A 12,380-nucleotide genomic window follows, 5' to 3' on the forward strand; every position below is an offset into this window, starting at 1 on the left:
CATGAGCCAGCCGGTCACCGCCGCCACCTACGTCCGCAGCCTGCGCTACGGGCTGCTGAGGCAGCTGGCCGACTTCCTCGACCCGCAGGAGGGCTGGAAGCGGCTGGCCGCGGCCATCACCGACCCGGCTGGAGAGAGCAGATACAGCCAGGCGCACATCAGGTCTGGCGTGGCCGTCCCGTGACGTAACCGCGTTCACCGCCGCTGGACGGGCATCCCTGTGTCTGACGTGTGTGCCTGCGGCGGCCCGTGCACAGCAGCGCTCGGAACGTGCCTCACACAGTGCTTCCCGACGGAACTCTGTGCCTCGTAGTTCCTCTCTAGTTTGCTTTTGACACAATTAAGACTTGTCGTGCCAGGCTGAGAGAGCTGGGGCTGTTCAGCCTGGAGAGGGGCAGGCTGCGGGGAAAGCTGAGCTCAGGCAGCCTGTCGGTGTCTGAAGGGGCTGTGAGAAAGGAGGGCACTGACTCTTCAAGGGGTCTGTGGTGATAGGACACGGGGAAATGGTGTCAGACTTAAAGAGGGGAGATTTAGGTTGGATACGAGGAAGAAGTCTTTTGCACTAACAGTTGACAGGCACTGGAACAGGGGCCCAGAGATGTAGTGGATGCCCCATCCTTGGAGCATTTGGTGTCAGGCTGGGTGTGGTGCTGAGCAGCCTGACCTGGCTGTGGGTGTCCCTGTTCAGGGCAGGGCGGTTGGAATGGATGGCCTTTAAGAATCCATTCCAACTCAAACGGTTCTATGAGAGCCACAGAGAACTGACTGAGGAAATCGGAATAAGCCCCACAGAGTATTTGCTCTGGACAAACGTAGAATGTGTATTTTTACCCAAGTTTGCATTTCTTTGGTGTCATTTTGTGTATGGGGGGTTGTACTTGCGCTTTCATAAGGTCTGTATGTAGCAGTACTTCTCTTGTACTGCTGAAGTACAGTTCATTACATGGTGAATTTTGTGTCTTTTTATTTACCATTAATTACACTCCTTTCTTGGTGGTTCTCCCTGTTACTTTTCTTTTCAAAGTTAGCTTTAATTTTTCTTTTTAAGGAGATTTGAAGCATTTGCGCAAATGGGAAAGAGTCCCACGTTTGAATTGCTTTATGACTGGGGAACAACAAACTGTACGGTTGGTGACCTTGTGGATCTGCTGATTAGGAACCAGTTTCTGGCACCAGCAAGTCTTTTGCTTCCAGGTAACTGTTACCCGTATACATTCTGTGCTGTGTTCCCATGTCTGTATGATGCTAGTGACCTTCACAGTAACTGGATGATCAGAAAGGATTAGATGAAAATAACCAAAAGAGGATATATTTTACATTATTTACAGTAAGAGTTTTATGGAAGTGGGCTAGAATTCTCCAAGTTGAAATAAAAGCCCTGCAGTTTACATGCGGTGGAAGAATATAACCTTAGTAAATACTGGCATAATGTTATTTATGTTTTCTGATTTCTAATCTGGTTAACACTTTTTCTAAATTCCATTTTCAGAAGCTGTTGGGATGGCACAGGAAGTTACATTACCTCTTTCTTCACAGGAAACTTTGCCTGTACATGAGAAACAACAGCCTATACAGGAAAAAGAAGTGACATCTGTAAAGCCTGTTTTGTCTCAGAATACAGAGAAGCAACCTTCAGTCCCTCCATGTTTAAGTCAAGAAAACAGCAGCACACAATCTAGTAACACAGGTAGGTGCTTAGTTTGTTAAAATGAGTTAGTGTTTTTTGCTGATCTGACCTTCACCTGTGTGAAATAAGTCCTAGGAATGCAATGGAATGCTTTTTGCTTTTCGATCTTGTTCTCTCTGACTGTGAATGCAAATAAGACACCAGAAAATGAGATATTATGTAGCCACACTAGTGCCACAGTGTGAGGTTCAGCAACCCGAAGTGTAGAGTCCTGCACTAGGGGATGAATAACCACATGCGTCTGTACAGGTTAGGGGCTGCCCTGCTGGAAAGGAGCTCTGCAGAGATGGACCAGCATGTTCTGATGGACAGCAGGTTGGCCATGAGCCAGCAGTGTACCCTTGTGGCCAAGAAGGCCAATGGTATCCTGGGGCGTGTTACAAAGAGAGTGGCCAGCAGGTCGAGGGAGATGATCCTCCCTCTCTACTCTGCCCTGGTAAGGCCACATCTAGAACACTGTGTCCAGTTCTGGGCTCCCTAGTTCAAGAAAGACAGGGAACTTCTAGAGATAGTCTAGCAAAGGGCCACAAAGATGATGAGGGACCTGAAGTGTCTCCCTTATGAGGAAAGGCTGAGATGCCTGTTCAGCCTGGAGAAGACTAAGAAGGGATCTTATCAATCCTTCTAAGTATCTAATGGGCAACTCTTGCATGTGTGGAACTGGGCTCTTTTTGGCTGTGTATGGTGACAGAAAAGGGGCAGTGGGCACAAATAGGAACACAAGAAGTTCCATCTGAACATGGGGAAAAACCGGGGAGAGGTTGTGGAGTCTCCTTCTCAGGAGTTGTTCAATACCCAGGAGAGCATCCAGATGAGCAGTCTACTGTAGGGAACCTGCTTTAGCAGAGGGTTGGACTAGATGAACTCCAGAGGTCCCTTCCAACCCCTATAGTACTGTGCTTCAGTGAAATTTTTATCTGTTTTGTTCTATAGGTAATTCCGTTGCCTTCTTTCAGTACTGATTTTGTAGACTGTTTTGCACCTTGTGCTTTGAATTTGGATCTTAGTTATCAGAAATGACTAAGAAGTTTGGAAAAAAGTTGACTGAAGAAAGTAATCTAGTATATAATTGGTCCACTGCTTTCTGCATTTCAACTTTTGTTGCCAGAAACGTGGTGGTTATATATTTACATCTGACACAGTGTGTGGCTTTCTCTGTGATCTGCTTCATGTTTAGTTTATTTTACCTGTATTATGAGCATTAATTAAAAAAAACCCACAGAAGGCTGCAACACACCATCGGAGAACAAAGTTACGCATAGCTGATTACATGTATGTATTTGCATTTTTTTTAATGGTATCTTCATCATCTCTGACAACAGGGTTCCATTCTGTCAAGATTTGTGTTGTAGCAAGTAGAGGATCTATTTAATATGCTTGTTATTTGAGTGAAAATGTGGTTCTGTGCTAAATGTCAATTGTGTCTTCTAGATTTCCACAATTTTTGCTTTCACGACTTGGAAAGTGTTACAAATAATTTTGATGAACGACCAGAATCAGCTGGAGGAAATAAGCTGGGGGAAGGTGGCTTTGGCATTGTGTTCAAAGGCTACATCAATGGCAGAAATGTGGCTGTCAAGAAGCTTGCTGCTGTGAGTTGTCCTCAACATTTTTCCAACTAATAACTTTGTTATTGATAGTATAGACTTGATCATCTATGAAGAGTTGAGTAATACATTTCCAGAAAGTATCACCATGTTAAATATAAGTTGGGTTCAGAGTACTGTTGTGTAGTTCTGTGGGTGGTGTGAGCTGTCACAGTGACCAGAGGTGAAATTTTTATAGTTCTTGCAGTGGCTCAGACAGTCCTTGGGAAGAGCAGGGTGCTCCCTTCGTTCCCCTCTTCCCCCTGCACACAGGAAGGGCAGAAGAGGTTTCTCTTCTAATTTCTGTGGCACAGTGCATTGGGAGATTGACACACAAAATAAACTAAATAAGTATTACCATATAATTTTAGTCTTTGTAACAGATGTTTTCTGTGAATAACATATGTTATAACTAGTGATAGGAAACTGCAGTGAAATAAAATACACAAACATGGGCTGGATATAAAATGAATTGATAGCAGCCCTGAGGAGAAGGGTTCTGGTTGAACCTCAGCATAAACTGCCAATCTGTGCTCACAGCCTGGAGAGCCAACTGTATCCTGGGCTACATCATAAGAAGAGTAACTAGAAGGGTAAGGTACATGATTGTATTCCTCCACTCTGCTTCTGTGAGCCCCACCTACAATGCTGCATCCAGGTCTGGGCTGTCCAGCAATAGAACATGGATCTGTTGGAGTGGGTCTAGAGGAGGCCACAGAGATGATCAGAATCAGAGAGATGGAGCCTATGAAGACAGGCTGAGGGAGCTGGCCTTGTTCAGCTTGGAGAAGAGAAGGCTTTGAGGATATTATATAGCAACCTTCCTGTACCTGAAGAGGGCATATAGGAAAGCTGAAGAGGGACTTTTTACATGTGCGTGTAGTGACAGGACGAGGGTAGGTTTAGATCAGATATTCAGAATAAATTCTTTGCTGTGAGGGAGGTGAGGCATTGGTGCAGGCTGCCCAGGGAGCCTTTGGGTGCCCCATCCCTGGAGGTGGTCAAGGCCAGTTGGATGGGACCCTGGGCAGCCTAGTCTGGTGGGTGGCAGCCCTGCCCAGGCAGGGGGTTGGAATGAGATGGTCTTAAGGGTCTAACCCAAGCCCTGCTATGGTAACTTGGTGACTGCTGAAACTGAAACTGTATTAGTTACTCCAATAATATAATGTTACATGATACAAAAAACTAAAGACCATGTTCTGATACTTTTTTTGAACTGAACTCAAAGACAAAAAAAAAAAAATCTAGTAAACAGTTAAGCAGTTGTAATGTGTAACTAACTAAAAAAAAAAGCTTACATATTAATCTTTTTGTGAGCAATCATGCATTTTAATACATCCAGCAATATTGATGTCAAGTACTCTCTTTGTAGGTGGTTGATGTTAGTGCACAGGATTTGAAACAGCAATTTGATCAAGAAATAGAAATTATGGCAAAGTAAGTACAGGACCATAAATGTCACTCTAACATTTTCAGACAATCTAAGTTGGCAGATAACACCTTAGTATGGTCCCTATTTTTTGTTTTATCAGTGTAACTTAAATTTTCAGCTTAAGTGAGAATGTTTCACACATATCACAAGCAGTTTACATTTAAGTACTGCTGCAGAAACATGGCTGGTACCTGTGTGTGAGAAGGCTGGAGTGTGGGATTGGGGATCACAAATGTTAGGAGATTTGCAGAGCATCTCTGAATAGAATTGTTTTGCTTTAGGTGTAAACATGAAAATCTAGTAGAATTGCTTGGTTTCTCAAGTGATGGTGCTCAGCCCTGTTTGGTGTATGAATACATGCCCAATGGTTCGCTGCTTGACAGACTTGCTTGTCTGGTAAGTAAAATCTTTTTAAGTGGAGCTATTTTTGAAATATCTTTGGAACTGTAGTGGCTAAGCAGTATTCTGCTACTGCTGTGTTCTGGAAGTAAGACTTATATGATAATGCTTAGTCTTCCAGTAACATGGCATATAGATGTTTTTGGCCCAGTGTCGCTTAGTCAAAGCAGAGTAGCAATATAATGTAATATGCCAGTATCCTGAAGTCCGTGCTGTGCTGTAGATTTGCTACGAGCGGAGGGTGCTGCAGTATTGTTCCTACATCTGACATTGACTTGTTCTCTGCTTGTTCCTAGATTTTGTGTTGTAAAATTGCCCTTTGCTCACTGCCCTTGTGATAATAGCTGTAACGTGATGTTCATAGTCTGCATATCTCTTTTGGAAGTGCTTAAAGAAACAGGGTGTACTTTTTAAAATTAATATTTTGTGTAGATACAGTGCTTTCATCTGATTTAATCAAATGACGTATCTTGTGGCCCTGGCCTTTAATAAGGAATCAGTGACTTTGTTTGGTGGAGGGAAGTTGCCACTTGTTAGAGTGATGCAAACAGTATGCTGGATGTAACCTGCTAGCTGAATGTCCACATCAGTTTGTGTTAGTCTGTGAAAGCTAACCTGTAGAAATTACTGTCCTCAATAGGGGTGTGATGTTCATCCATCCACTTGCTTACCATTAGCAGTAAGTGAGCTGGAAAGAATAGTGGTAACTGAAAGCTAAAGTAGAAAACAAAGGTACAAAGGGGACAAATTTACAATATAAATTCAGAGTCTTCATCTGGTAAGGTAAAATGCATGATGAATGTGTATACTGACTATGTTCTTGCTGATAAAGCAGGAGTCACAGTGAATTTGCTAACTCCTGCTTATGTCATCTGCTTCTTGTCTGGGCTTTGAGGAGCAGGCGAGAGAGGCAGCAGGATGCTATGACAGGATTAAGAAGTGCTGATAGAAAGCACTATGTGTGGGTAGGTGCAGGTAGTTCTTTGCAGCGCAGCTTATCTTTTATTGTCAGAATTAAATGTAAACTGTTTTGTACCAGGTGAATTAATCTAATGCAAAATGTGGGGAAGAGAACTAAAGGTGACAAATGGCTATATCTCAGCAAATGTAAATTGAGAGATCTATACCATCCATCTTTTTAAAAGTAATTACTTGAAAGCCATAAAATGTAGCACGTAATTGTTCTGGATTGTTTTTTTTTTTTATTTTGTGTTATTAGAAAAAATATACTTTGGATTTTCACATTTATGCTTTCCTTTCTCTGTTCTTATTCAAGGATGGCACTCCACCAATTTCTTGGAATACAAGGTGTGAAATTGCTCAAGGTACTGCGAGTGGCATCAACTTTTTGCATGACAATAATCATATTCACAGAGACATTAAAAGGTAAAAGCTACTGACACTCATTGGGTGCTTTTTTTGTTGTTGTACCCTTTTAAAGTCTGCTAGAGAAAAGAGACTGAAAGATTTACTTGCTTTACTCAGGGACACAATCCTTTCTGCAAGTGCTATCCATCACCATAATCTTGTCTGTGCCACAAGGACATGACTATACAGGCTTCTAAAGATAATTATGAGTCTGTTGTAATCTGTCACTTTCAAATGTTATCTGAGCACTGCAAAGGGGCGTAGGAGTTCTGTTCTTTTGCAATTGCTGCTAACAAAAAAGCTGCTGTCACAGAACATTTTTGAATTGGGAATTTTTCAGATTAAAACCCACTGTATTTTTTTTTCCTAGAGTATTTCTGAGTGCCTCCTTTATTTTCTTCTATTTAATATGAAGACATTAAAATGACTTAAATCAGGTTTATGAAGCTTAAGGACCCTTCAGGTTGATTTATGTCCACTTATTTGTTACAGCAAGTTTGATGTTTTGGTTGTTGGGTTTTTTTTGTTTGTTTGTTTTGGTTTTTTTGCTATGACAAAGCAGTCAAAATGTTTCAAGAAAATGCCTAGACAGATACCCCACTTCTTTTGTAGGTTGACAAGGAGCAACCGATGGGTTGGGTGTCATGGATGAATGTTTCAGTGGCTTTCTGGCTTCTGACACCTCTGCTAAATGTAGGCTGTATAGGTTTTGTGAACTTCCATTCTGTGAGGAAGTAGTTTTTGCTTCAGCTCACCCATAAAAGGTACTTGCTGCTTTGACAACTCATGTTTCTTCTTTCTTTCCTGCTTAAGCATCAGGACATGCACAGTGCTTGGAAGGGACGCGTTTTCTCACCTTATGCTGCTCTACTTTTCTAACTGCTGTGAGTTGATTGTATTACAGGATGGAATTTGACTTTGTTTTTCTTTTGCTTTGATTCCATTTTGCAACTTCTTGCATTTTCACTGTTCAGATTTTCTGTAAGACCAGTAAAAAGCTGGAGATAAAAACACAGAGCATAGATTGTTCCAGCATTAAGCAGTATTGTTTCTCTTTCAGGAGAAAACAAGTATTGATAATCATTTGACACTGGAATTTGTAACAGTTGACATTTTATTAGATAATAGGTATAAACCATTAAAGCCAGCTTTTATTAGTTCTGAGTAGAGGTTAAGAATTCCAGCCTGCTCTGGTACTGAATTTTGCTGTGTTTTTCTTTTGTGTTTTGTTGGGGTTATCTGTTATTTCTAGAAACGTTCAGAATAGCAGTTTGCATTTGGTTACTAAAGAGTTGTTAGTCTGTATTAAAACCCACTTACTGTTTTGGAAAACTCTTTTCATTTTTCTCCCCTCTTCACCAGTGCAAATATCTTATTAACTGAGACGTATGTGCCCAAAATTTCGGACTTTGGACTTGCAAGAGCATCAGTAACGTTCACACGAACCATCATGACAGATAGAGTTGTGGGAACAGCAGCCTATATGGCACCTGAAGCTCTGCGAGGAGAAATAACTCCTAAATCTGATATCTTCAGCTTTGGGGTAGTAAGTAGAATGAGGGGAGCTGTATGTGATTGTATTTTTCTATTGATTGATTTAATATTGGTGGAAGTGTACAAAATCAAGAGTATTTGAAATTAAACAATCCACTTTGATCTATTATTTCTCCTTCTCCCTGTGCATGTGCACTTAAATAGTGTTTCTACTCTTTGAGTGGTTTAGAAGTGTTCAAATATATTGATTAAAATGTTGCACCTGCTGATCACAGAATCACAGAATCACAGAATTGCCAGGGTTGGAAGGGACCTCAAGGATCATGAATCTCCAACCCCCCTGCCACATGCAGGGCCACCACCATTCCACCTAATGCTAGACCAGACTGCCCAGGGCCCCATCCAATCTGGCTTTGAACACCTCCAGGGACGGGGCATCCACAACCTCCCTGGGCAGCCTGTTCCAGTACCTCACCACTCTCTCCGTAAAGAATTTCCCCCTGACATCCAACCTATATCTCCCTTCCCTCAGCTTAAAACCATTTCCACTTGTCCTGCTGTCAAATGATGCTTGCTGTGCTTATCTTAAAGTGTGAATTTGTGTGTGGAAGACCAGAGAATTTGTGTGTGGAAGACCAGAGAAAAATAACATTTCAAGTTCTAGCTAGCTTAAATGAACATAAAACATTTCTACTTCTTGCATAGTATTTCACACAAAGGTGATTGGATTGTTTTCTTTAAGATTTTCAAAGTGAGTTTCGTCACCAAATGGATGGTGTCAGTGTGGGGTTTGACTCAAAGCTGAGTACAGTGAATATCCAGTCAGAAAAACCCAAACAACTGTTTGCTGTCTGGGAGAAAAATGAATCCGTTCCCTTCTTTGCGGCATTTGGTTTCATAGGGATGTAGGCCAAATTCTGTATCTGAGTATCTGGGAAATTCTTCCATCTTGTTTAGAGGCACCACAGTGTAGGGTGTGGAAAAGTGCCAAACATCACTGCTTATAGCAGATGATGAGAAGAAGGCTAGGAACATCAAAAACAATCAGTTGTGTAGTGGGCTGTGCAATGGGACAGGTACTGATCCTGTGAGTGTTTGTGTGAAAGGCTGAGGATCATGTTCCTCTTTTCAAACAGTTTCTACGTTGAGGATTAATGTATTCTTCTCTTCTGATTTTTTTTTTTTTTTCTTCTTCTAGGTCTTACTAGAAGTAATAACAGGTCTGCCGCCAGTAGATGAAAACCGGGAACCACAGTTACTGGTATTTTTATTTTTCTGCTTTCTTCCTCCCTTCAGGATTATTTCATGTAAAATAGTCATCAGTTAACAGGTAGTGAGACAAGCAAATTACATCTCTTGATGAATAGTTAAGTAAATTGCTTTTGTATCAGTCTTTGTTTTAGAAGTTAAGCATTTTCTCTTAGCTGGTAGGAAAGTGTCCAGTCCCCATGGTCTTCCAATCTGTATTATATTTCTCTTTTTTCTGATACTGTTTCTTGTTGCAATGCTATTTTGCTTTACCAGCATACTCTTGTTTTACCAGATACTCTGATAGTTCCTCTTTCACCAGAATATTTTAAAGTATTCATCTCAGTTGATTCTTTATGCTTCTTACTAGTCTTGTATCATTTTTCATCCTCTCCAACTTTCCTAGTTATTTGCAAATACCTTGGTTTTTGGCCTTGGGGAAATTGGGAATGTAAGGGCTGTTTTGGGATGTTTTGCTTTTAATGTTCAATTAGAAATTCAGCGTGCTAATTTGGAAACTGTATCTCTGAGCTTACTCTTTCCAATCAAAAATTTTATAAACTTTCTCTTAATTTAGCCTTTCATTTAGTTTAAATTTCAAGTTACTTAATCCAGGATTTTCCATATAGAGACTTAGTTGTTTACTAAGTGTGAAATAGCACTGAGTTTTGGTTTGGTTTTGTTCCACACCATTTGATAGCTGATCACCCTCTTACACATACACAGCTTTAGGAATACCTGTGTGCTATTAATAGAGTACTTTCTCTAAGCTGTATCTTCTGGAGTGGCCTAATATTTATCCTCCTAAACCGTGATGACCTTGGAGAACCCAAATCTTTATCAGATACAATCCTTGAGCTTTTTTCTTCTTTCCTTATCTTCTTTTTAAAAGCAGGCTTTTTTTTTTTTCACAAGATAGACCTTATACTCCATTTTAGATTCTGATTTGATTGGTACCTGTTTATTCTAATGTCCTTTTGGGAGCACAAGGAGTGGGTAGTGTGAGACAATATGGCATCCCTAACTTCAAAAACAAGTTTTTATTACACGCTTGTAAATTGTTTTGGTAGATACTGATGAATAATTATGCTACCCAACCGTTGTTGTTATTCTTTGTCTAGAAAAGTGATTGAGAAAAATGAAGAACACTGAAAAGCAGGTTGTGAAAGTGTTCGTGTGGAATTTATGATCTTCAGATGCTAACAGTATTCTCTGCTCATTGGTTCCAACTCTTGTAGTTAAGTATCAAGGATGAAATTGAGGATGAGGAGGCGACAATAGAGGATTATGTCGATGTAAAGATGAGTGACTGGGATGCAGCTTCAGTTCATAAAATGTATTCACTTGCTGATCAGTGTCTGAATGAGAAAAAAAACAGGAGGCCAAATATTCAGATGGTATGTAGCTGTCAGATTGAAGGCTTATTTTTAGCCATTGGTGTTTGTAGTTATGGTGTCAGTTACTTGTACTTCTCGCTGTTCTCTTGCAGGTCCACCAGTATTTACAAGAGATAAAAACGTGACATGCATTTCTGATGCACCTGTTGTCTAAATGGAGTGCAGACCAGGAGCACGTAGAGAATTATATCAGCACTTACTGTGACATTATCAGCCTTTCTGCTTTTCAGAACTTTCTGGTCCACATATAAGACATGCAGGTGGCTTGACACCATGCTATTTTTTAATTTTTTTTTTCTTTTTGTTAACTGGGCATCTTTTCATGCATCTATAGCCACAGGACCCTCAACATGAGAAAGCTTTTTTTTCTTTTCTTTTGATATAAACAAACGAACTGCTTTGCTGATACAGCCTTTACATAGGTTTTTAAACACATTTCTGTATTACCATCTCTTTGACTTCTCCTTGCCACATATCAAGTATCTTCAGCAAAGCAATGTGAGAGTAACAAGGTGGATGTTTTTTCTGCAATTTCTTTTCTTGAGAAGGCCTACTTGACCTTTCTTTACTGAACACAAAAACGTTTAGTAGATGTAAATGGCACTTATGTTATCTTGTTGGCAGAAGGCAATAACAGTACCCACATTTAAACAAACTTAGCATTTTAGCTTGAGAGTTCATATTAGTGTGAACGAACTGGTAACACCCGTGAATGTGACTATTTTTTAGAAAGCCTTCTCAGGATTTATTTCATTCAAATAAGTGCTGCAGAACATCTGTTAAGTTTTGAGTTTTGCAGGCAGGGCAATTACATCACAGTGCAAATGCAGAAATGTGTGGCTTTCTTCTGGTGAGCTCTGCTGGTGAACCATTTAATCATTGTTCATAGGAAGACATACAGTTACTTCTTATTTTATGTGTCAGGAGAAAAGTCCATGTGAGATATTGCAAATATTGATGGTTTATTTTGTTAAAGGAGTCAATAAGTTAGGACTAATTCTGCATTCTCCTTAATCAAATCACTAAGCTCTTACTTACGTGTATGTATATTAATGAAGTATAAAAATACACAAACTTACTGCAGAAAGCTTTCTGTGTTTTGAGGTTTTTGTTTGGGTGGTTTTTGTTTGGGTGGCTTTATTTAAAGATTGACATATCAAAGCAGACTCAAAATTGAATGAAGTGAATAAGATTCCAGATACTTTGGACCAGCAGACTACTGCTCACCTACTCAGTGAAAGAGGTTATTTTCACATAACATATTTTCTGGACCTCAAATGCTGGAAGGGGGAAAAAAAAGCTGCTAGAAATGAGAATAAAATCTGTTTAAGTAATTCTTTTAAACAACTCTTCTTGCTGTTACTTGAAGGTTTCTTACTAGATTTTTTTTCTGCTTCTTACTGCTGTAGGGCTAGAATACATCCATGTTGTTGCCTATATATATATATGTATATGAAGGGCAACAGTTCTCTCCTTGGCTACAGCCAGAGATGCTAGGAAGTGTGCTGTGGGTCAGAGGGGTCTGCACAGCCACAAGTGGTTGGGATGTGAGTCTGTAGTGGCTGCTAAGGGATAGGTGACTGTGACAGACAGTATGTAGGCAGTGCTACTTCAGTGGAGCATTATGGTTTTGTAGGTTGCAGCTCATTAACTTTTTGAGAAAGATTCAAGGTCTTCATTGCTTGTTACACCTCTATCTGATTTTCTCTCTTCTTTGTCCAGTTTCCTTTTGAGCCTACACACTTTTCATCAGCCACTGTATTTCTTAT

The 12,380-nt window shown here is 40.3% G+C and overlaps 1 protein-coding gene across 2 annotated transcripts; it reads left to right on the forward strand.

Moving 5' to 3' along the window:
• Position 1: 1 nt before the first annotated feature.
• IRAK4 (interleukin 1 receptor associated kinase 4) lies at positions 2–11,945 on the forward strand. Of its 2 annotated transcripts, XM_031589566.2 has the most exons (11): positions 2–162; positions 1,049–1,194; positions 1,490–1,687; positions 3,119–3,279; positions 4,646–4,710; positions 4,987–5,101; positions 6,381–6,490; positions 7,835–8,018; positions 9,165–9,227; positions 10,453–10,611; positions 10,704–11,945. In XM_031589566.2, exons 1-11 carry the CDS (start codon positions 2–4, stop codon positions 10,734–10,736), a joined length of 1,395 nt encoding a protein of 464 aa, XP_031445426.1. In that variant the 3' UTR covers positions 10,737–11,945. The 2 variants fall into 2 exon arrangements, with proteins under 2 accessions (XP_031445426.1, XP_089994006.1); XM_090137880.1 differs by lacking the exon at positions 10,704–11,945 and having other exon boundaries at positions 10,336–10,592.
• Positions 11,946–12,380: the final 435 nt, after the last annotated feature.

The sequence above is a fragment of the Phasianus colchicus genome, chromosome 1 (assembly GCF_987193195.1).
Source record: "Phasianus colchicus chromosome 1, bPhaCol1.hap1.1, whole genome shotgun sequence".
In the NCBI taxonomy this organism is placed as follows: domain Eukaryota; kingdom Metazoa; phylum Chordata; class Aves; order Galliformes; family Phasianidae; genus Phasianus; species Phasianus colchicus.

What these genes read in the sequence shown, in the direction of transcription:
- IRAK4 (XM_031589566.2), top strand. Translation starts at nt 2, where the DNA reads ATGAGCCAGCCGGTCACCGCCGCCACCTACGTCCGCAGCCTGCGCTAC. An exon ending in AGCAAGTCTTTTGCTTCCAG is followed by an intron (nt 1,195 to 1,489) that starts GTAACTGTTACC and finishes TTCCATTTTCAG; the next exon opens with AAGCTGTTGGGATGGCACAG. An exon ending in GGAGGCCAAATATTCAGATG is followed by an intron (nt 10,612 to 10,703) that starts GTATGTAGCTGT and finishes GTTCTCTTGCAG; the next exon opens with GTCCACCAGTATTTACAAGA.